The 20,395-nt window shown below is 47.9% G+C and overlaps 9 protein-coding genes across 9 annotated transcripts; 2 read left to right on the forward strand and 7 right to left on the reverse strand.

Annotated features, from left to right (window-relative positions):
* Positions 1-208: 208 nt before the first annotated feature.
* On the reverse strand, positions 209-1,613 carry PGRI_018260 (adaptin-binding domain-containing protein; the record flags this gene model as incomplete). Its single annotated transcript, XM_040789539.1, has 3 exons — positions 209-288; positions 353-676; positions 755-1,613. 3 exons carry the CDS (start codon positions 1,611-1,613, stop codon positions 209-211), a joined length of 1,263 nt encoding a protein of 420 aa, XP_040646492.1.
* A 957-nt stretch (positions 1,614-2,570) lies between these two features.
* On the reverse strand, positions 2,571-3,267 carry PGRI_018270 (putative small nuclear ribonucleoprotein SmD3; the record flags this gene model as incomplete). The annotated part of the gene is made up of 4 exons (XM_040789540.1): positions 2,571-2,679; positions 2,771-2,900; positions 3,022-3,082; positions 3,211-3,267. The coding sequence occupies 4 exons, from the start codon at positions 3,265-3,267 to the stop codon at positions 2,571-2,573; spliced, it is 357 nt and encodes a 118-aa protein (XP_040646493.1).
* Positions 3,268-3,564: 297 nt separating this feature from the next.
* PGRI_018280 (phosphatidylglycerophosphatase) lies at positions 3,565-4,311 on the forward strand (the record flags this gene model as incomplete). Its single annotated transcript, XM_040789541.1, has 1 exon — positions 3,565-4,311. One exon carries the CDS (start codon positions 3,565-3,567, stop codon positions 4,309-4,311), a length of 747 nt encoding a protein of 248 aa, XP_040646494.1.
* Positions 4,312-5,217: 906 nt separating this feature from the next.
* PGRI_018290 (homeobox domain-containing protein) lies at positions 5,218-7,134 on the reverse strand (the record flags this gene model as incomplete). Its single annotated transcript, XM_040789542.1, has 3 exons — positions 5,218-6,500; positions 6,557-6,756; positions 6,812-7,134. 3 exons carry the CDS (start codon positions 7,132-7,134, stop codon positions 5,218-5,220), a joined length of 1,806 nt encoding a protein of 601 aa, XP_040646495.1.
* Positions 7,135-8,836: 1,702 nt separating this feature from the next.
* On the reverse strand, positions 8,837-9,883 carry PGRI_018300 (uncharacterized protein; the record flags this gene model as incomplete). The annotated part of the gene is made up of 1 exon (XM_040789543.1): positions 8,837-9,883. One exon carries the CDS (start codon positions 9,881-9,883, stop codon positions 8,837-8,839), a length of 1,047 nt encoding a protein of 348 aa, XP_040646496.1.
* A 934-nt stretch (positions 9,884-10,817) lies between these two features.
* PGRI_018310 (Pyridoxal phosphate-dependent transferase, major region, subdomain 2) lies at positions 10,818-12,395 on the reverse strand (the record flags this gene model as incomplete). Its single annotated transcript, XM_040789544.1, has 4 exons — positions 10,818-11,060; positions 11,116-11,568; positions 11,619-11,965; positions 12,017-12,395. The coding sequence occupies 4 exons, from the start codon at positions 12,393-12,395 to the stop codon at positions 10,818-10,820; spliced, it is 1,422 nt and encodes a 473-aa protein (XP_040646497.1).
* Positions 12,396-13,554: 1,159 nt separating this feature from the next.
* PGRI_018320 (uncharacterized protein) lies at positions 13,555-15,677 on the reverse strand (the record flags this gene model as incomplete). Its single annotated transcript, XM_040789545.1, has 6 exons — positions 13,555-13,671; positions 13,877-14,012; positions 14,614-14,717; positions 14,777-15,142; positions 15,198-15,292; positions 15,374-15,677. 6 exons carry the CDS (start codon positions 15,675-15,677, stop codon positions 13,555-13,557), a joined length of 1,122 nt encoding a protein of 373 aa, XP_040646498.1.
* Positions 15,678-16,699: 1,022 nt separating this feature from the next.
* PGRI_018330 (GNAT family N-acetyltransferase) lies at positions 16,700-17,419 on the forward strand (the record flags this gene model as incomplete). Its single annotated transcript, XM_040789546.1, has 1 exon — positions 16,700-17,419. The coding sequence occupies one exon, from the start codon at positions 16,700-16,702 to the stop codon at positions 17,417-17,419; it is 720 nt and encodes a 239-aa protein (XP_040646499.1).
* Positions 17,420-17,717: 298 nt separating this feature from the next.
* On the reverse strand, positions 17,718-19,545 carry PGRI_018340 (MFS transporter; the record flags this gene model as incomplete). Its single annotated transcript, XM_040789547.1, has 5 exons — positions 17,718-17,822; positions 17,874-17,972; positions 18,029-18,807; positions 18,865-19,294; positions 19,360-19,545. The coding sequence occupies 5 exons, from the start codon at positions 19,543-19,545 to the stop codon at positions 17,718-17,720; spliced, it is 1,599 nt and encodes a 532-aa protein (XP_040646500.1).
* Between the last annotated feature and the right edge of the window lie 850 nt (positions 19,546-20,395).

Consider the following 20,395-nt stretch of genomic DNA (forward strand, 5'->3'; position numbering starts at 1 on the left):
ATCCATTGTATACAAACAACTGTCTACATGGAACATGGAGTTTATGGTCTTCGAAGATATTATTTTTTCTAGATGTCTTTTGTTATATAGTTTCTCCTTCTCAATTCTATACCTAGACGAGAAAAGGCGGGAAAGAGTGTAAAACGTACAGATCACTTTTCATATCTATGACTAGGGGATTAGAATCTAGATTTAATAACTAGAAATCTCAGAGCTCGCGCATAATATCCTGCACGGCTTTCGCAGCAAATCGTTTCCGTTCGCCCTCCGGCAGCTCAGAGCTCATATCTAATAGCCATGTTAGTACATCGGTTTACTATAGAGATCCCGAGAAATCAACATAGAATCATACCTTTGATTGCCTGCATACGCATCATCAATGCCTCCATGCTCTCGACATCAATCTCGTCCTCACGATCATCATGATCAGAGCCATCCTCGTCACCATCACCACCTCCACGCTCAATTGCCATACGCAAACCGAACATTTCACGTTCTAGCTCATGAACCTCATCACCAAACCCACGAGAGCCACCTAGACCTAATAATTCGTCTTGAAGATCATCCTCGGAATCCATATCAGGATCATTATCTCCGTCAAAGCCAGAGTCACCTCCAACCATAGACCAGTCATGAGTCTCAAGGACCTCTCTGATACGAGGCATCCCCTCACGTTCTAATAGAATAAAGTCAGCCAAAATCCAAAATAGAACCACAGTCAAACTCTAGACAAAAGTTTGCTTCAGTAACCCACCTCCATACTGATTCCGCGTCTCAACCTCCAACCCCTCCTTAGGATCCCACTCCACAATCTCCCATCCCAACAATCCCATATCAAAGAATTGATCTTCCCACCACCCTACCGAAAACGGTACCGTATCCCCACCACCTAAGTCCGCATCATCAACACCAAGCCCCAGCTCCGCATCGGGATCTTTGGATCCCTGCTGACCAGCACCGGAAGCACCCTTCCTCCCCCCAATCAACACAAACACACCAGGAACATCGCCCAACCCACCGCGCTCCTCATCAATACGCTCTTTGACAGCGCCAACACCGCGCATCAAGTCACGCAGTGCGCGCACGTCGGGCCGCTCACCGGGGTCCGCGTTTGCATTGGAACCGGGTGGAGGTGTCACATCGCTAGGAGCATGCGCGCATACAACAAGAGCCCCAACAGCCTCGCGCACGATCTCAGCTTCTGTGCTTAAGAAGTCTGTTTTCCATTGCTCGGCTGTTGGTGTTGGTGTGGCGGTAGCTTGTACATTGTCGTGGATGGCGAGTGGGATCTCGTCTACCCAGACAGGGACTTCTGTCGTGTAGTATTTTGTTTCGAGGCGGAGAGGGCTGTGGGTTGTGTAGCCGGCGAAGGTGGTTGTTGGCGGCGGGGGTGTTGAGCTTGAGGTTGACTGCGGTGTGGTTTGGGTTGGCGAAGGGGCTGGCTGTTGTGGCGGGTCAAGGACGGGCACGCCGGTTAGGGAGTGTAGGAGTGGAGGGATTATGGCGAGGGATTGGGAGGTTGGTGTGAGGATTAGGAGGCGGCGCGGATTGGGGATGTTCTTCACTTTGGACTTGGAGGTTGCGGGGTTGGACGTGGGCGCGGAATAAGTCATGATGGTGGGTTCCCTTGGACAATCGCGGTTTTGAGGTATTCTTTAGCAAATTGGTGCTAGATAGTGCCCAGTTCAATGAGTTAGTGTTTGATGGAAGAAAGTGGCGCGTCAAGAAGGCTAGCTGTCCCCCGCATAAAAAAATAGAGTGGATAATATGGCCGGATAATGTCCGCTCACAACTTTTCCCTTTTGTATTTACCTCTTGCCGCTTTTAATTTCAAACTAAAATTGAGCACTTGGTCAACACCTGAAGACGACTTACAATTCCTGTCAGGTATATACTAAGAATTCCATCATTGGCTTCTTAGTTTAGTGATATACATACTTTGACTGTCTCGCTACAGGAGCTGCAGAGGCTTTGATTCCAGCCCGGAAACAGCAAAGCGAGATAGCTTCAAACCGGCCCTGCCCAAGGTTGAACTAAATTATTCTATGAGGCCTATATCACACGTAGATGATTCTGTCTAATAGGGGACGTATAATCACGCGAGAGGATTGAGCGTGCTCGTGAGGCCCTCATAAAAGCGACAGCTACTAAGTACTATTCTGTCCGAATATCTTAACAGAGGCAAATAGATCTTCTTCTTGATTTCTAGCATTCATTAGCTAGACTATGTCTGTGGATATGAAATTCGTGCGCATGATATGCTCCTCTGACATGGTCCGCCATCCGAGAAATCAAGTCGATATCAATACTCGATACGGCTCCATGAGTTGGATGTACACGAACACCTGGAACCTATGGAAGCAGGAGATACATGTCGGGTGTTGATTCATAAATTTAATGGTGATCGGACGAAGCATCTACAAGAAGAAATGCTAGCCGGTATTTTAAGACTTCGCAAGATCAAAGCCCGAAAAAGAAATCCCCTAAGAACCAGAAAAACAAAGAAAAACGCCAACCAGTCTGAATTTGTGAGGCCTTGAAACTGCGATTTCGTCTTTTCCACATCATGCTTAACCCCGGCCGCGCTGCTGGCCACGCGCACGCTGCACTGTAGCCTTACCACGCGCCAAACCGACACCGCGCCCGCGCTGGCCTCGTGTACGGAACATGGGAGCATTGCTGCAAGAGAAGAGTTAATAAAGATGAAACTGGAGATGCGCAGATCGCGAAATCGCGATCCAAAGGCTGGGATATCAGGGTTTTGCCGTACCGGAGCATGTCAGGCACAATGAAGAATCGCACATGGCTGCCGCGAATGTAGACCTGGTCGAGATGGGAGACACGGCCATCGCGAGCGGTGACGGTGATGTCCTTGAGTTGAACGTTCATGTTGTCCTCGGCTATAGGGAAAATGCATGTTAGTTTCGAATCGCGCAAGAGAACTACTCGAGACGTGTTGATAGACTGCCCCACTGAATCGAGAGCAGATACTAAAAACTCGAACAGGAATGAGCCACGCACCTTCCAAAAGCTTCCCCCGGTAGACGACTCCAGATGTGATCTCAATCGTCACGACATGGCCCTATTGGAAAACGATATTAGCCCCTCTTGTCTCGCTATCCACAGTGGTCTCCATTTTCGCGACATCATGCATTCATCCTTCCTTCCCGTCCAGTAATCGGAATAACAGTATCGGGGAATGTAACGCACCTGCGCTTCGTTGAGGAGCTTGATCGGGATGCCGATCGTGGAGGTGAGCTTGCCCATTTTGATTATGTGACGGTGAGGAACGGAAAGCGGTTAAAAGAAGTCCAAATAAACACAGATATCTTCCCTTGTGCAAAGAAAGGCACAGTTCAAGACAATGGATGGTTGTGGGGAGATGGTGGGACAGTGATGAGGTTGGAGTCGGTGGAGGTTAAGAGAAAGGCGAGTTTTGCGGCTAAGCTCATCCTCTCCGCTTTGGGCTCTCTCGACCAAACAACAGTTCCAACCTCACAAAAACACCCACATAATGCTCGAATAGCCCGCTCTACTACCATAATTCTCAAAAAACCGACCATAATGGCCGGCTCACCCAATTCAAACCTACGAGGCTTCAACCACGCCGTACAAACCCTCCTCAAACAACCAACACAGTTCCTCCCACACCTCACAATCCCAACATTCACCCATCTCCCCGAGAACCCAGGACCGTACTTGATAAGCGCAAGGAAAGGAATCCAACCTGAAAAGCCTCTGCAAACACCCACAATCCGCGCTTTAGTCCTCGATAAAGATAATACGCTTTGCGCTGCGAAAACAACATCCTTCCCGCCGCAGATCCTCGCTAAACTCTCCTCCCTCCGTACCTCGCCAACCTCCCCCTTCAACCAAAAGACAAACCCGCATGCGATCCTGATCGTCTCGAACCGCGCCGGCAGCCACGCGAACTTTGACGGGGAAGTCTCTGAGCTAGAAGCGCAGCTTGCGCACCTGCGTATTCCAGTCTTCCGGCTGCCGGTAGGCGCAGAAAAGAAGCCGTTTTGTGGTGACGAGGTTGTGCAGTGGTTCCGGGAGAGGGGAGTTGTTGAATCTGCGCATGAGATTGCTGTTGTTGGGGACCGGCTTGGGACCGATGTACTTATGGCGGGGATGATGGGGTCGTGGAGTGTTTGGTGTAAAGAGGGGGTGTTTGATGTTGGGATGAAGGGGAAGCCGGAGCGGAACATTCTGGAGAAGATGGAGGTTTGGATTGAATGGTTCCTTAGAGAAAAGCGAGGGTGTGTTGCGCCTTTGCCGATGGGGTGGGAGAAGCAAAAGCAGTTGTAGATATGTCGTGATGGGTTGATGAGATATTTGAGATACCCTTGTATAATAATATGTACAGTATAGTGCGAGTGAACCACGACTACAATCTACACGGATCTGCATGCGATACAAAATGAATTGATTTAGAGTCTAGCGTCAATCCCCCACACTCGTATGCCGCCAGCTCAGCGACTGTCCTATAAAGTCTCGAGCAGAAGATATCACAACTCTGCGCAGCCCAGAGGATCAGCATTAGCTGGATATCAGACCCAAACAGGTGCCGACAGAACAAGCTCATGTGCAAAATTTCGACTCCAGACCCATATGTAAACGGACCATTGTAACAGGAGCACAGCGCAAACGCGAATCTAGCACTATCCTCAATGAAAAATGAAAAAGAAAAAAAGAAAATCGACGGGAATGGAGTCGCAGTCCAAGTCGGTCTGTTTGGCATAACCACGTAAAAGAAAAAAGAAGATTGAAAAGCTGAAAATAAAAAAAAAAATTGAGAAAAGAAGAAAGTCGGTCATAAGAAGAAAAAGAAGAGTAAATTGACCAGAAAAGAAGAAGGAAAAAAAGGTCCTGGATTCAACCGGGACAGCCGGGAAAACAGGAACAAAAACAAAAATCGCTTCAGGACCGGCCCCAGAATAGAAAGGGTATTTTAATACAACAAGACAGGGTATGTCACGCAAGAAACACAAAGGTAAAATCGCTTCCCTAGCCATCGCCAGCGAGACGAGAATCCAAAGAGAGAGCAGTGGATGGGTTTTGCAAAATACCGAAACCCAACACCTACGCCTCTTGATATTGGACAATGAAGAAATTTCCCAAGTTGAAAAGCCCAAAGAACCCATCGACAAGTATAAGCGCCGCATGCACAGAAAAGGCCGTGAAACATCAAGAGATAAAAGGAGAAACACAAACTCATGACCCGGTTGGCATACCCTGCGAGTTGATCTCGTCCAGGTTGGCCATACCGTGGGAGTAATCGCCCATGCCGGGAGAAGGGTGTGCAGAGAGGCCGTGCATGGGCAGTTCGAAGCTGGGACTGTCGTGCGAAACGCCAAAATTGGCATGATGCTTCGAGTACATATCGTTCATCGAGAGACTGTCATCGAAGCTAGTCTGCTGGTCATGCGAGAAGCTATACATATCGGACGAGCTGTGTGACATGCTAGACAGTGGGGGCGAGTGGTTTGCAATAAGTGGGTCTGCAGGGCTCATGCTGGAGTAAGGTGATGGTGCGTGGGAGCCCATTGTCGAGGTATCGGTTGATCCTGTCGAAACGAAGGGTACGTTGAATTGAGGCGCCATGCTGGCAACTGGCGTAATCTCGCCCTGCCCGGCATTGCTGTACATAGGACTGGCGAAGTCGGGAGGGGATCCAGTGGTTGTCGCCGCAGACATGGGATTGGTATGGAAATCCAGTCCATAGCCTTGGGTGTCGATGCGGAGGTCGGTAGGGAGATGGTGCACTGACTGTGGAACAGGGGCATAGATGCCGGCCTCGGTGTGGTTGAATGGGGGTGGAGGGGGTGGCACGTGGAATGAAGAAATTGGACCCTGGAGTGACGAGAAGTCAATTGCAACAGGTACTGAACGGCTTCGTTGGCGTTTGTGGCCACGAGCAGCTGGCATATTGAAGCCCAAGTGGTTGCTGTCCTGGTACGGGTTCACGTAAGTGGGAGCGGCAAACTGGTTAGGCTGAGACGCAGGGCGCTGGATGAATGGTGGGGACATCGGAGCCGGCACAGCGAAACTGGGGTTATTATAAGCCAGGCGATTCTGGAAGGACTCCAACGACACAAGCTTGGCAAGTTGGACACTCAAGACCTTGGGATGGCCTCCCAGATGATGAACCATGATCTGACTAGCTTGCTGCTCCTCGGTGAAATCACCACACTGGTAGAACCCTCCAGAGTTGGATGAATCCATGTAAAAGTGCGGTGGACGGTTCAACTCTACGACGAGACCACCTTGTCGAGGTGGTTCCCCATTCGGCCCAGGGTTCGGATCACCGGTTTCCAAGGTGATATTCTTGATATAGGCGAACGGATACTCGATCTTATAGCCGGCAGCATCGTTGTTGATATAATAAGTCATGCATGCCTTATCAGGGGAATAGAAAACAACCAAGTCCATGGCGTTCTGTCCAATGCGCCGCCAGCTGCCGACAGTCAAGGAACGACAAGTGAAATGAGAGATCACTAGAAATACCAATTAGTTCAATAGACGGTGTATCACAGGGGCGCCATCAACATACCAACTTTGCCAGAAGGGTTAGTCTCGTTCGCGTACATGCTAGGCGGGCCATATGCGCCAGCACGGCCAAAGGGGTCTCTTGCGCCAGGCTTGTTGGGGTCAAACTGCATTGCGAGATAGTGTCGCATGGATTCTGGAATAGAATCGCATCCTTCGCCAGTCTCAATGCTCTTTTTCGCCAGCATCTTGATTTTGGCGCGACTATCTTTGCGTCAGTAAAGATAGAGATAGAAACACGATCCTGTGTAGAACCTACCGATTTTGGAACCAGATTTGAACAGATCGCTCCGTCATGTTAATATCCGAAGCAATACGTTCTCTGGTAGCCGCAGTGGGTGTCGGGTTCTTGTTGAATTCGATCTCCAAAAGGACAAGCTGATCCTGAGTTGCGCGTTGACGTTTGTTGTTTTTCTGTTGTTGAGTCAGAGTGCTTTTGCGAGGAGGTCGGCGCGCAGAAGAATGCGCCGTGGTAGCACTCGAGGTCGAGGGAGAGGGGGTGGAAGCTGGAGGCGAGGAAGAGGATGCCGTGGGCACAGTTGCGCCGCTTGGCGGGTAATGCATTTCTGTCAACGAAGACATAATGTAACGTGGTACGGTAGAAAGTAAATCGCACAAAATTGGAATTGTGTTCACGGTATTCGATATGCAGTTTTTTTGGGTTGCGTATATAGGTTTTTTTTTTTCGGAAATCAAAGGTACGGTGTGTGACGATCCGGCCGACAGATAATGGGATAGATGTGATCGGTAAGTGTTGGATGTCTTAATTCTCTGAAGCAGCCACAGGCGCGAGAGTGTGAAGTGTAAAATGAATGGATGTCTAGCGTAGGGATCTCGCGTTCGAGGGTGTCCACGTCAGAGACTGGGTGGTTGGGTTGAAAGGGCGCGTCGCAGAGGCGTCCAAAAAAAAAGAGGGGATAAATAGAAAGGCTGGCCGAAGCAGCTGGGAAACGAATGGCAGGGGAATAATTTCACCCTATATCGACAAGAATCAATGAAGACTCAAGGATGGCTAATACCCGGGTTGAATCGATCAACGGGGCGGGAACGGCGGGGATAAAACCGAGAAAACGAATGTAGAAAGAGTGATATAATGTCGCCGTGAAAGAGTGAAACGGACGCAAAAAGAAAGAAAAGAATGGAGAGAATAGGAAACAAGAACAAGAAGAAAGCGGATCAGGAGATGGGGATGCTGACTACAAGGGGAACCGGGCATAAGAGATGGATACACCGGGGCTTTCTGAACTATTGGCACCTCGTGGGGGCCCCATTGTTATTTTTTTTTTTTTTCGTCAGGGCCTCGATTTCTCGGATCTTTTTTTAGTTCTCTTACGTTTTTTTTTTACTATTTCTTGTTTTTCTTTTGTTATGGATTTGAACCAGAAATTGTATGTGTTCCATTTGGGTCCTGTATTTGAAGTATGGAGAGTGGGAAAATGCGTTTGGCCCCTGCGTTGACCTGCATAAGCCAGCGAGTCCGGAGTTGTGTTTTGAAGAGGGGTACGAGTGTTCCCCTTACTTGTGTTACCCCATCAGGGGCAGAATTGTATAGAAGTACTCCATACTACTAGAGAATAGTGGCGTTAACTACATCCATAACATTGGATTTGAACGGCAATCCAAGATCGAATCTGAAACAATGTATGTGCGTTTGACAGGAGCCTAGTTAAGAGAAGTTCCAAGGTCTTTTCCCCTGGAAGTTTTCCCCTGCAAGTTGAAGTGGACTATTGGACACCCACAGTTTTCTAGGGGGGCTTAGTCCAAGTAATTTTAACCAATCAAATTTCAGTTACACGTGCAGTTCCGCGGACCAAAGAAAACATTCAGGTACCCGCTCCGGTATTGATTATGATTGGTTGAAATGAGGATGACAGGTCATTCCAGACTCTCTCTCGACTCTCCTTTTGATCTTTTTCTCTTTCTAAGTATGATCTACACTTTGTACTTCTATATACAGATACACATTGTGTTAATTCACCTCTTCAAGCAATCTCCAAATCCGGGAATTCCATTTTAGCCTATCATCTAGCAGTTTATGGAGTACAGTTAGCCCTTGACGCACGACTCCGTACGGAGTACTCCGTATTCCGTACTTTTTTTTTTGGTAGTAATCTTCGTGAACTCGGCATGTGTAAGTACCCTATCTGCCATTGTTGACATGCGAGATCCCGATTTATTCCCATCTAGGTAAATACCCCTGGGATAGTTCATTGTTTCAAAGCTTGAACCGGTTCATCCATAATTACCCGATACCCGAGTAGAAAGCCCCTAATATAAAATGAACTTAAAAAATAAAGAAACAAGCCCCTCTATCAAGCGCTTGCACATAATTATCCACTATTGACAGTTCAATCTCCCTCGACCAACCAGATCCATTCCCCAACTCCCGTAATTTATCCGTCGTTTCCCAGATCTGCTCAATAAGCTCCATTGCCGAGTTCCGCTGCTGCTCCCTATAATATGCCGTCATAGACTCATGCTTCTGTCGAACCCACGCACGATCGTCCGATGATATAGCCTCCCTCGCAGCAATGTAAAACGGTTGAGGTAGCGATGAATCAGGCCCACATCCTGTCGACAGATGATCCATCAGCCCAAAGCATACACGCACCAAATGCTGCACCCGCGGCGAGCACGTCTGATCTCGAAATACCCGACGAGCAAGTAGTAAATGTGCAGTCCAATAAAAACACTCGGTGAGGATATCCAGAGGCGACCGCTCACATTGCACCGGGATTCCACTGTATCCAGATCCCCAGGCGCGAAGCTCGGTGTCGAGTTTGAAAGCTTCGTTGAGAATCGCGCTTTCATCTGTATTCGTTTCGAGTCCCTCACTCACATCGCAGGCTAGATGCGCTATTCGCACTAGGAAGCACATTAGTGGTTGTGGACATCCTGTCATCTTGTGGAATGAGGGCTCGGTGGTGTCCCAGCGATTGTGGTCAGGCTGGTTGAGTATGAAATTTTGCGGTGCGTACGGTCTTCGCTGTCGTGAGATAGCTAGCATTACATCAACCATGCCGAAGCGTTGTACTGCCATGCGTGTGATGGGGTTTTGTGGGATTTCATCAAAGTAGCCTAGTGCTTGCATGAGCCAAGAAGCGCATTTGACGTGGGGCTCCAATACGCCATCTGCTGTTTGTGCGACCACGATCCCCTGTAAGACGACGGCTGTGAGGAGTGCTTCTCGCTCATGCTTGTTACTGGTTACTATTGTTGTATCGCAGGCGCCCTCAGCGTCGATGCTGAGAAGGTTTTGTCCGAGCGTTCTGAGCATTCGCTGCTGACGCTTGGCTGCAATGTCAATGCTGGTTAATCCGAAGTTGAGCATATGTTCTGTCGATATACAGACAATGGTCTCTAGGAGAATTGGTGATGATAGAGCTGGGATGGAGAGCTGCCGGTAAGGGTTGTCTGGGCCATCTACAGCAGGGACATTCGATGAAACGAGGCTTATGTCTGTCAAAGTATTCTCGATTAGATAATTCCAATTCCAATTACATACCATGAGACCACGTACAATATTCCCAGGCAGATTTGTCCTCTGCAGATTCAAAAAATGTCTCTGCGAAAAGTGCTGAAGGTTGCCCTAGCATGTTTTGTTCAATTGCTCTGTCTTTGGAGCGAGGTTTATGCCTGGTCGGCATTGGCTCTTTTGGTCGAACCCATTTTATACCGGATGCATATTTGCACTCTAAACCCCGCGAAGCACAAAATGAGCATTCCGGCTGTTTTTCGTCACATTTATTGTGCTTCTTTCGGCATTGCAGACATCCTGTTCCCACATTTATATCAGCACTTGCACTTCGCCCTAGGATGAGCAGCCATACCAGTCCGTGACCGTGAGAATTTGTCGCCTCGAGGCATCTGGATCAACAAACCAATGTACTATTGACTAATGGAAGATCGACAACTAACGAGAGTAGGAGCATGGATTATATATTAACGGGTGCCCCGCAGCCTTATCTGGGGCCAATATAACAGTCACCTGATGACTGACCAATTATATCCAATCGTATATATTGCAATAACGATAGACTAGACTAAATTTATATAAGATATGATAGGATTTATGCACATATAAGAACCACCGGAAGCGAGGGTGAAGGAAGAGTGGCTATAAATTGAGGGGAAGATGATACTGCGACATTGATCTGTTGCCAAACATGCTTCAGTACCCATCCATTCTCATTGATTAAACAAATGACAGTTCAACTAAGCTAATAACCAGAAAATATAATAGAGACTACTTCAAATAAAGAACCCTACCCCAGAACCTCCTGAATAACCCCAACAGTCCGGTCGACAATCAAATCGATCTCCTCACGAGTAGTATTATAAGCCGGCGCCAGAATAATATGGTCACCATTAGCACCATCAATACCGCCATTTCCAGGCATCAACGAAATTGCATGTCCAGGCTTGAGCCCTGTCGCATGTAGAGTCCGAGAAAGCGCCTTTGAAGGCGGATATGGCTCTTTCGTCTCTTTATCCTGAACAAATTCCATCTATAACCATGTCAGTCACTTGAAATATCAAAAATAAAACATGAGAAAAACTAACAGCCCAGAACAAGCCCCTGCCTCGAATATCACCCACATGAGGGTGACTATCCAAACGCTCATGAAGGCGCTGACCCAGGTATTCTCCCATGGCCCGCACATTCGGCAGCAGGTTATCTTCTTTTATAATTTGCTGCACCTTATATGCAGCCGCACAGGCAACTGGGTGGCCCTGGTATGTCTGACTGTGGACAAACGCGCCAGTGCCCTTGTTCAGAGTATCGACGACGTGCTTGTTGATGAGCAACCCGGCGATCGGGGCATAACCCGCGCCGAGTCCTTTAGCAATTGTTTGAAGATCAGGGACGACATCTTCTTGCTCCCAAGCATGAAGTGTTCCGGTGCGGCCCATGCCGGACATTACTTCGTCTAGGATGAAGAGTGCCCCGTGTCGCTCGCAGACGGCCTTTAGTGCCTTGAGGTAGCCGGGCAATGGAGGGACACAGCCAAGTGTCTAAAAAGACAGTTAGCATGTTTAGTATGGTGGGATGGGGTTGTACTCACAGCACCTGGCATTGTCTCGGCGACGAATGCACAGACAGTGTTGGGGCCAAGTCTTTGGAACTCGTCCTCCAATTCTTGGGCTAGTCTTGCGACGTACTCTTCGTTACTCTCATTGACATTCATTCTGCGGTAGGGATAGCATTGGGGCACATGGTGGATATTCTTTGAAAGAATACTTTCATAGATTCTCCGACGGGCGGCGTGGTGTCCAACAGCAAGTGACCCGAGGGTATTTCCGTGGTAGGATGACTTTCGAGAAATGAAGTTCACCCGCTGGGGCTCAGGGACGGGCAGCTCTGTGAAATACTGAATGGCCATCTTCACAGCAGCCTCAACAGCTTCGGTACCTATTGTGATTTTAGTAACCAATCTTGATTCCGCATGAACAGGTTTCTTACCCGAGCTCACAATGTAGGCACGAGACATCTTGCCTCCGGTTGAGTCTACCAAGAATTTTGCCAAACTCTCTGCAGCACTGTTGGTGAAAAACATGGAGTAGCAGTAGGGGATTTTCTTCAGCTGGTCCAAAATGGCTTCGTGGACGCGCTCGTCGCTGTGACCCAGGCAGGATACAGCTGCACCGCATGTCGCATCTAAAATTTCCAGACCATCCTCGGTGATCAAGTAGCTGTCTCGACCACCGACAATGTTCAAGGGTTCATTCCGCAGCTGGTGGTAAAGGACTCCGCTGGAAGATTTGATGCCAGCGGTGTCGACCTGCTTCTCGGATGGGGTAGCTACTGGAGCCGCTGCCACTTCTGGTGTATAGTCACCCATTGTATGGACTGATTGTACTGAAAGGTTGGTGTATAAACAGAGAAGGATGAACCAAGCGATAGCCACTGAAGATATTCGATTTGGACTGGGTCTTGTGCTGGGGGATGGGTGTTATATATACTCACCCCGCCATAGCCAAGAACCCAGCTGCAGAATTATGGGCACTGGTACTTGAAAAATAGCCCATACATAACGCCGTGATTGGCGAGTCTCACCTTGTCGCACATCGTGAAGTTCATACTTGGCCGCGATAAGCTAATCCCAAAGAGGAAATCTTTGTCGGACCCACGTTCGTTGACTCCAACGTGGATGTGATAGGTTGGATACTTCGACAGATAGAGATTATCGATAAGAATCTCTGGGGATCGCGCTTTGATTTCAAAATCGACCTCGTACTTGTCACACGCATTAGAGACAGGCGACATAGAGGGGTATCGGAAAGGCTTTGGAGTCCGAGGACCGACCACAGCCCAAACAGACATTATTGAGTAAAGAAATGCTCCAACAGGCAAGTGACCTCGGAAGCTATAACCGAGAACACGATGCAACTACCCACCAATAACCCGCCAACCAGCCAGACCGCCCCTCATTGATATGCCACTGGATTGTTCTCCGCAATCCCTCTTCCAGCCGAATAACCGGCGCCTATCGCAACACCTCTCTCGCAATACGATATCCGGCCTGCGCACCGCAGGATTATTCACCGATGGAGGGAGATAAGCAACAGAGATAGTCGACCGGCTAGTCGTCTGCGAAACAAGCCCGTTCACGATTCTAGCTAGTGCTGGATAGTGCATCCCCATCATCACCGATCTTCACCAGACCTTTGCTATAGCCACTCTGGATAAGCGCATATAGCCCCTGTGTACAGTAAGTAACATATCAAAAAGAGTGAGCTGCTGTGCCATCACCGGTAATCTTCAAGGTACGGTGCATATCGAGGGATAAAGGAGGACTGGGTTTGTGCATCGTAAGCCTGGAGTGATGGTGTGCGAAGTGCGTATATTTCTGGACCTCGCAAGCCCCAATAGAAATTGTGTACCGAGCTAAGTAGATGATATACACTATCGAAGATCTGACTTGGTAGGGTACAATCCGCAAAGTCACGTCTCAAAAACATCCCACAGACAAGGACACACAATATCAATCCTTGGGGTGCTCATTCAGCATCCTTGTCTTCGTTGGCATCATTCGCGTTATCAGAGTCTTTCGCCTCCTTGTGATCCTCAGTGTCACCAAAATGTTCCGTAGTATTAGCGAGGGCTGGGTGACAGAGCTGTCAGCAGCGGTAGCGGTAGCTGCAGTCTTGGCTTCGGCTGCCTTCTCGAAGGCTATAAGTCTGGCCTTCAATCGGGTCCACCGCATGCGAGCCGTAGGCAATTTATGTTGAGTTCCTCAGCTAGAGCCGGGTTGTTCACCTGGAAGTAATGTGAATCGGTATATTGTATCAATCAATCAAATTGAGGACGGGGTGATGTTACTTCTTCGTTGGTCAGCTTGACTACCTTCCAAATCAACAACGTCTCTTCGTCTATGGAGTGACTCTTGATAGCCTCTCGCTTGCGGATGGGAAGGCGAGCCTTGATGTCAGATTTTGTTGGAGCCATGTTGATGAGACTATTTAAAGAAATAGTAGGCAAACAGTCTGCGCATTAACTATTTACAGTCACTTCTTTTGCCGCAATAAACCATGCACAGACACATTTTATTTGCCATGAATATATTACTGAAGAATTATCTCAGACTTTTTGGGGTCAGTTTGATAAAACGACCATATAGATGTAATATTAAAGGTTATACTTAGCAGCACCAATTAAACATTTCCTTGCCTTTTTCGCCGTCGAGCTCTAAACTTGACAAAGCATCTGCACAGAATGATACCTGAGAAGACTACTGAAAAGATATCACGGGGCCGCTTATGCGGCCCAGTATTTTTGTTTATATGGAATTATGATTCACACTTTGGTCTTCATTAATCTAAAGTCACCATCAATATATGAACGTCCAGCATTCGATGGTAGGCGAATTTTATATCGTGAATCTTTGAAAGTGCAATGGGGTTGAGCAGATCTATGAAACCCCTTCAGGATATCCGCCTTCTCTTACAGCAGTGTCACATATATTCTAACCAAGGTTAGTAAACTTGATGGAGTTAATGTATATGAAGGGAAACCTGAATACCTCTCGTCTAGTCCTAAAATCCTCGTAAATTTCCAACCAAAGGTTTTTGGCGCGGCAGTCATCTTTCTGACCAGTTGCCGGGTTCAACTCGCATGGAGGCTGATATTCTTCCACCACACCAGGGTGAGGTTTAATCCATGGCTACCAAAGTTAGCCTTTCTAGCAATTATTGGTGATGTCTACTTTGAAGTCTGACAAACCTTAGGAACAGGCCAGTCAGAAAAATGCAAATATTTAGTCTCCTTAAAGACCTTTTCGGCATCCCACGTTTCCCCGGAATTCCCTAGATATGCCTCGTGTGTATTAGAGCGGAATTCTCCAGTCAGAAGAATATACGGCCGATGTGGTATAGTAAGTGTAGTTTCTTTGTATATGTTGTTCATAATTTCCATGTCAAATGTACTAGAGTTGGCAGTAGAAATTGCATCCATAGTGCGATCAAATGCAGCCGCAGACGGTTGAATCAGAATGAGAGCAGAGGTAAAAACTCCTTTTTCCTTAACTTTCCAGTAGGCTAAGGGCATGGCGACGGAGCTGGACGGGGCTAGGAATAACTCGTCCATAGTCTGAATAAAGGTCAGTCTTTGTTCTAATAGGCAAGTTGTGAACCAATCTACGCACTTGCAGAATGGTTGCATCTGAATCCAAGTTAAGAATACGGCCATATTCTGTTTGGTTAAACGCGAGCAGCTTTGTGTAGCTCTTTGACCACGTCTCTAACAAAGATATTGTAGGGTTAGCTTCAAGTTGGATCCGACCAAGTGCTCTTCGATACCGTATGAGCTGAGGTCACTCACTATCACTCCCAAACTTTATCTGTATCTCAATTGGCTTGAGCTTAACCCCATAATGGTGCCGTGCGTAGCGAAGCATACGACTCTCCTTTAAAATTTCCTCAGATACGGGCCACTCAGAGGGGTACATCAACACGCGATCAGCCTTGCTGCCAAGCCGGTGGAGACTCTCAAACAGCATGAGCGAATTGCACAAATAAAACCGGTCGGTGGCATATTGGGTATACGCAAATCGCGACCAATCAACATGCTTCCCGTTCCCAGCTCCAACAGCAAACCCAAGATCCGAAGTGTTGAAACTGCTCATGCTTCGAAGTCCTAGTAATGTCATAGTCCCCAAGCAAGTTACCATGACCATAAAGGTAGCGCGAAGCAATTTCGGAGATAGTTTGGTCTTGCTTAACATGACCACGATTAATAGCGTTCAGCTCAAAGAGAAAATCCAGCTATTTCCCACTGATTGGCACCGTGAAACTGTTAAGGATATTCTCCAACCAGTCAATCCATGCCAAGATTGATTTAGGAGAATAAGCAAATGTTAGAGAGTTTGCAAAAGCGGCCCACGTACTCCGTAAAGGGTCCTGCTTACCTGGCCCTAAGGGCGTTCTTTCAAAGTAAGCGCTAGTCATAATTTGACCGACGCTAGTCTTTCATTGTCGGGGACCACTGATTGACGGTGGAATGCTACATCAACAGTTTCCGAGTGTCTGTTTGGACACGAGCTGTGGATCCTAGTCTGTTGGTCGATGACCAACTTCCTAACTCTGCCTTAGCGCTATTATGAAAGTGCTGCTTCTTCGATCTCACGACTATTGCCTATATCGGTAGGCCTCGGCTTTGAAGCAGCGAATGACTCCATGATTCCTCTGTCAATTTTGTTGTTGCTACCAAAAAGAGTGGTAGCAACGTATCAAGGTGATTGAGAATGCAAATATGCCTGACGCCGCGCGATACAAATCAATAGTGAAATATTGGATTTGCTCCCTTTTTATGTTTTGGGAAAAGAACGTGGAATTGAGGTCCAATGACAAAGTACGGAAATACGAGAGTATTAGGTATCATACAGAGGTGGGCGCATGAAGCTGTCAGCAAAGAGGTGAATACTCCGAAAAGCGGAACATTAAAATGTATCGGAAACGACATATAAAATGGCCCGTGTCTATCGATATCTCCACCAAGAGGTGTGACTCACTACCTCACCCCGTGAGAACCTATTCAGACCAATTTGTTGCGCAACTTATCGCACAGAGCTGGTTAGGAATATACTCTCTCATCGAGTCACCAAAGCCACCTAACTTCACCCCAAACAAATTGCCCCATCGGCCAAAAATGGCCTCAGTATCTGTCTTCCCCTTCCACGTGGGAGAGACTTCCAATGAACGTGTCAAGCTCATCCCCTTCAATCCAGAGCAACACTGTGAAACTTTCTTCCGTCTATCAACGCCCGAGGTATACACACACATGCCAATGACCTCCCCGGCTTCAGCAGCCGAATTCAAATCCCTATTCTACAGTAATTCCACAAGCCACATTCTGTCCTTCTCCAACCCAGAGTCATTCGCCTTTGCGATTATAGACAAGACACGACCTCCATCACCGGAAGATCCAGAAGGTGAACTAGCTGGTACTGTGAGCTTTATTCGCACGTCGCCGGTAAACCTGTGCACAGAGATTGGATTTATTGTCATCCTGCCTCCGTACCAGCGAACCCATGTGGCAACTAATGCCGCTGGACTTGCTTTACAGCTTGCCTTTGAGTCTACGGAGAACGGAGGGCTTGGATTACGCAGGGTACATTGGATGGCTAGCACGATGAACCCTGCTAGTTCTAGACTTGCGCAAAGGATGGGATTTGAGAAGGTTGGGATCATACCTTGGCATATGCGGTTTGTGAAAGGCAAGATAAATGGGAAAGTCGGAAATGGCAGGGAGCCGCCACCTGGGAGTGATCCTGAGGATTTGTGGAGAGATACTGTGATTCATACACTGGCATGGGATCAGTGGGAAAATGGCATGAGAGAAAGAGCAGCGCAGGCAATGGAGAGATGAGCAGATTTGCCGCTGGCTGCTCAGTGAGCGGTTGCTAGCGATTACCGGTGTGTCGACTGCTTTGATGTTGACGACTGGATATTAGTTATTCTAGGTAATTTGGCCTTAAATACCAATCTGCTTTATAGTTCAATCAACAGGGGCTGGTAATTAGGCCAAATCTTTGATATTTTCTTAAATATAAATGCGATGTGGGTGGCTAAGCTGCCACGATGAGCAGCAAAATGAGCTCCTCTGATTGGATTGAACAAATCCATCCACACGCGACTGCTTTAGGCTCAACCAAAGTACTTGATCTTCAGCTGCTTCGTCGGCCATACGGTTCAAAAGGTAAGGCTCCAGCAACAATCGCCATCACAATGTAAAGGGCAGCGCATATATAAATAGGCACGGGCGTACTGGTCTATTAAAAATATAAGCATTTTCCTCGAGAGAGCAAAGAATAAATCCTTACATTTGCCGCCTGGCCGACAACGGCACTGACAATTCCCATGATCCGATTGAGCCCAATAGCAACACCATTTCCTGTGCCCCGATGGGCAGAGGGAAAGACCTATCGAGCAATTAGATACGGGATCATAGAGTTAATAACAATTAGAAAGCACATACCTCCGGGGTGTAAGCATATAGGGTACCATAGTAAACATTCAAGCAGAAAGAAATAGCGCACGTAAAGCCCAAATTCTGATCCGCAGTGCGCACTTGCGTATAACAGAAAAAGAAAATCATGGTGACCACAGCTCCGATGATCATAGTTCCCCGACGGCCCCAAAACCAGGGCGAGCGACACATGAATCCTGCCAGAACAGGACCAAAGATACCACAGGTATTGTTGATGGCATAGTTCCGCCAGGTAATATATGGGCTGCTCTGTCCGAAGGTTGCGCCCCGCGATGCAAGATAGGTGGGGAGAAACACGTTGTAAAGCGGATAGGCGAGGCCGATGAGGAGCCATGAGAGCCAGACCAGGGATGTTGACAGGGCCATTTTGCGAGTCGCAAGTAGTCCACGGAGATGAAACGACACTTCGCCTAGGGAGATGAGCCGCACAAACCAACCAGATCCTGGAGCCCTGCGATGAGCGATTTGTCCGCATGTCTGAAGCTTCTCGATGGTGAGACTGCATGGGCGATTATGTCGATTGGCAATGTTGCGTAGAACCCCTACTGCTTGCTCGTCTTTGCCCTCGGAAATGAGGAACTTGGGGGTTTCTTCAAGGCGGATAATGGTCACACGGAGGATGGAGAGAACAAACACCAAGGCGCCGGACGTGTACCATACATAGCGCCATCCCTGGTTGTTGTCACGAGTACATGTAGCTGCGTCACTGCAGGAGAAATTGGGAAGAAATGCCCAAGCAAACAGACCTGCGATGAGTTGACCCAGACCTATTAAGTGAGAATCAGTTCAGAGTCTCGACAGGCTTATTGGGAGTGTAAGCTCACCCCACCACGCCGCCATGAGTGTCAGCAGCCACTGTTCCTTGCCGGGAAGATATTCGAGAAAGACCGTGGTATCCAGAACTAGGTTTCCGCCAGCACCAAAGGCGCTCAGACAGACAAACAAACCCAAGGTGACCCAAGAGGGAGCAGCCCCCGCGACGATAGTGAAGATCGACGAAACAAGCAGGGAGAAGTTGAAGGCAAACCGCCGGCCGATAATGTCCGCCGAAAACCCCCAGAAAATGGCGCCCACCAACATACCGACATAAACTGCGATGGTGAGCCCGGTGGAATATGATGGTTTGAACTCCAACCTGGCTTGGGTCGAGATGATGGACTGGATCAAGACAATGAGAGAGTCAACTGCATACCCAAATCCGTTCAGGCAAAACAGTTTCCAGTGGTGAGGTGTGAAACCAATCTCATCAATAGTCTATGGGGGACAAGCGGCCCCGAGTTAGTTGCATGTCTCTTTCATAGTGCGAGGATATTTCCCACATCATTGATGAGTGCCATCTTGGCAGCAAGAACCTCGTCTACTTTCTCTCCCTGTAAGAGATCTTGGTCTCCATTTCGGATCGATCTTTCCTCCGCCAGCAAGGAGTTCGTCCGATGCTTGTTCTTGCCCGCTGTGCCCGCTGTGCCCGTAGGGACAACTGAGCTAGGGGAATGTTTAGCATCCATAAGCAGCGAGGGATGATGCTTCTCTGAGTTTATATAAATTGGCGATAGAAGAGAAGATGCCGTCGGTAGCTACGTAGGAGAGTAAGTGAAGGAAAGTAAACAAGGAATTTGACGCCACGAGGGGTAGGACCACCCCCTGCAAGGGGAATTAGCGGCAACCACCAAGCCCTCGATATTTCTTCATTGGCTTAAATATGGCTCTTAGGTCGATCACCACGAGAGTTGTATCCACGAAGAAAGTTGATAACATCTGTGGTACCCTTGATTATCTAAGAACATATGCCTCCAGGGCTGTACCTAAAGTACCTGCACGGGACCTTCGACATCAGATTCTAGCCCTTTTAGCTATTTCAAAAGGCGATGAAAATATTCAAAATATTGCAGGCCGAGACTTGGCAACTTGACGCACGAGCCTTCACCTGCAATTATCACTCGCGGAGAAAGGCTGGAATTTGACGCTATTCCCCATTCGAACGGATTTTACTACTTGAAATATATTCGGAGGATATCTGAATGCTTATTTATTGGCTGTGTTATAAGTCCCATATTTGACAAGTTGATTTAACAACCCCATAAATATATCTCGAGAATGTCTTCATATTCCCAGATTACCGCACAGCTATTCCTGGGATTCCATGCGAGCGTGTTTGGAACAGTTGAGACCGATTGGGCCATCTAATGTATTCATGTCATAGCAATAGAAAAGCTCTGGGTAATGCAATTGATGTGGTTATTCAATCCTCCTTTTATCACAGAGTGGCTTGCTTACCTGAACATAGATCTACTCCTGGCTTGGATATCTTTTGGCATAGTTGTTTCAGGACCTAAGGTGATTCCGACAATTAGATGT

This window comes from Penicillium griseofulvum (assembly GCF_001561935.1).
Source record: "Penicillium griseofulvum strain PG3 chromosome Unknown contig_80, whole genome shotgun sequence".
NCBI classification, from domain to species: Eukaryota; Fungi; Ascomycota; class Eurotiomycetes; order Eurotiales; family Aspergillaceae; genus Penicillium; species Penicillium griseofulvum.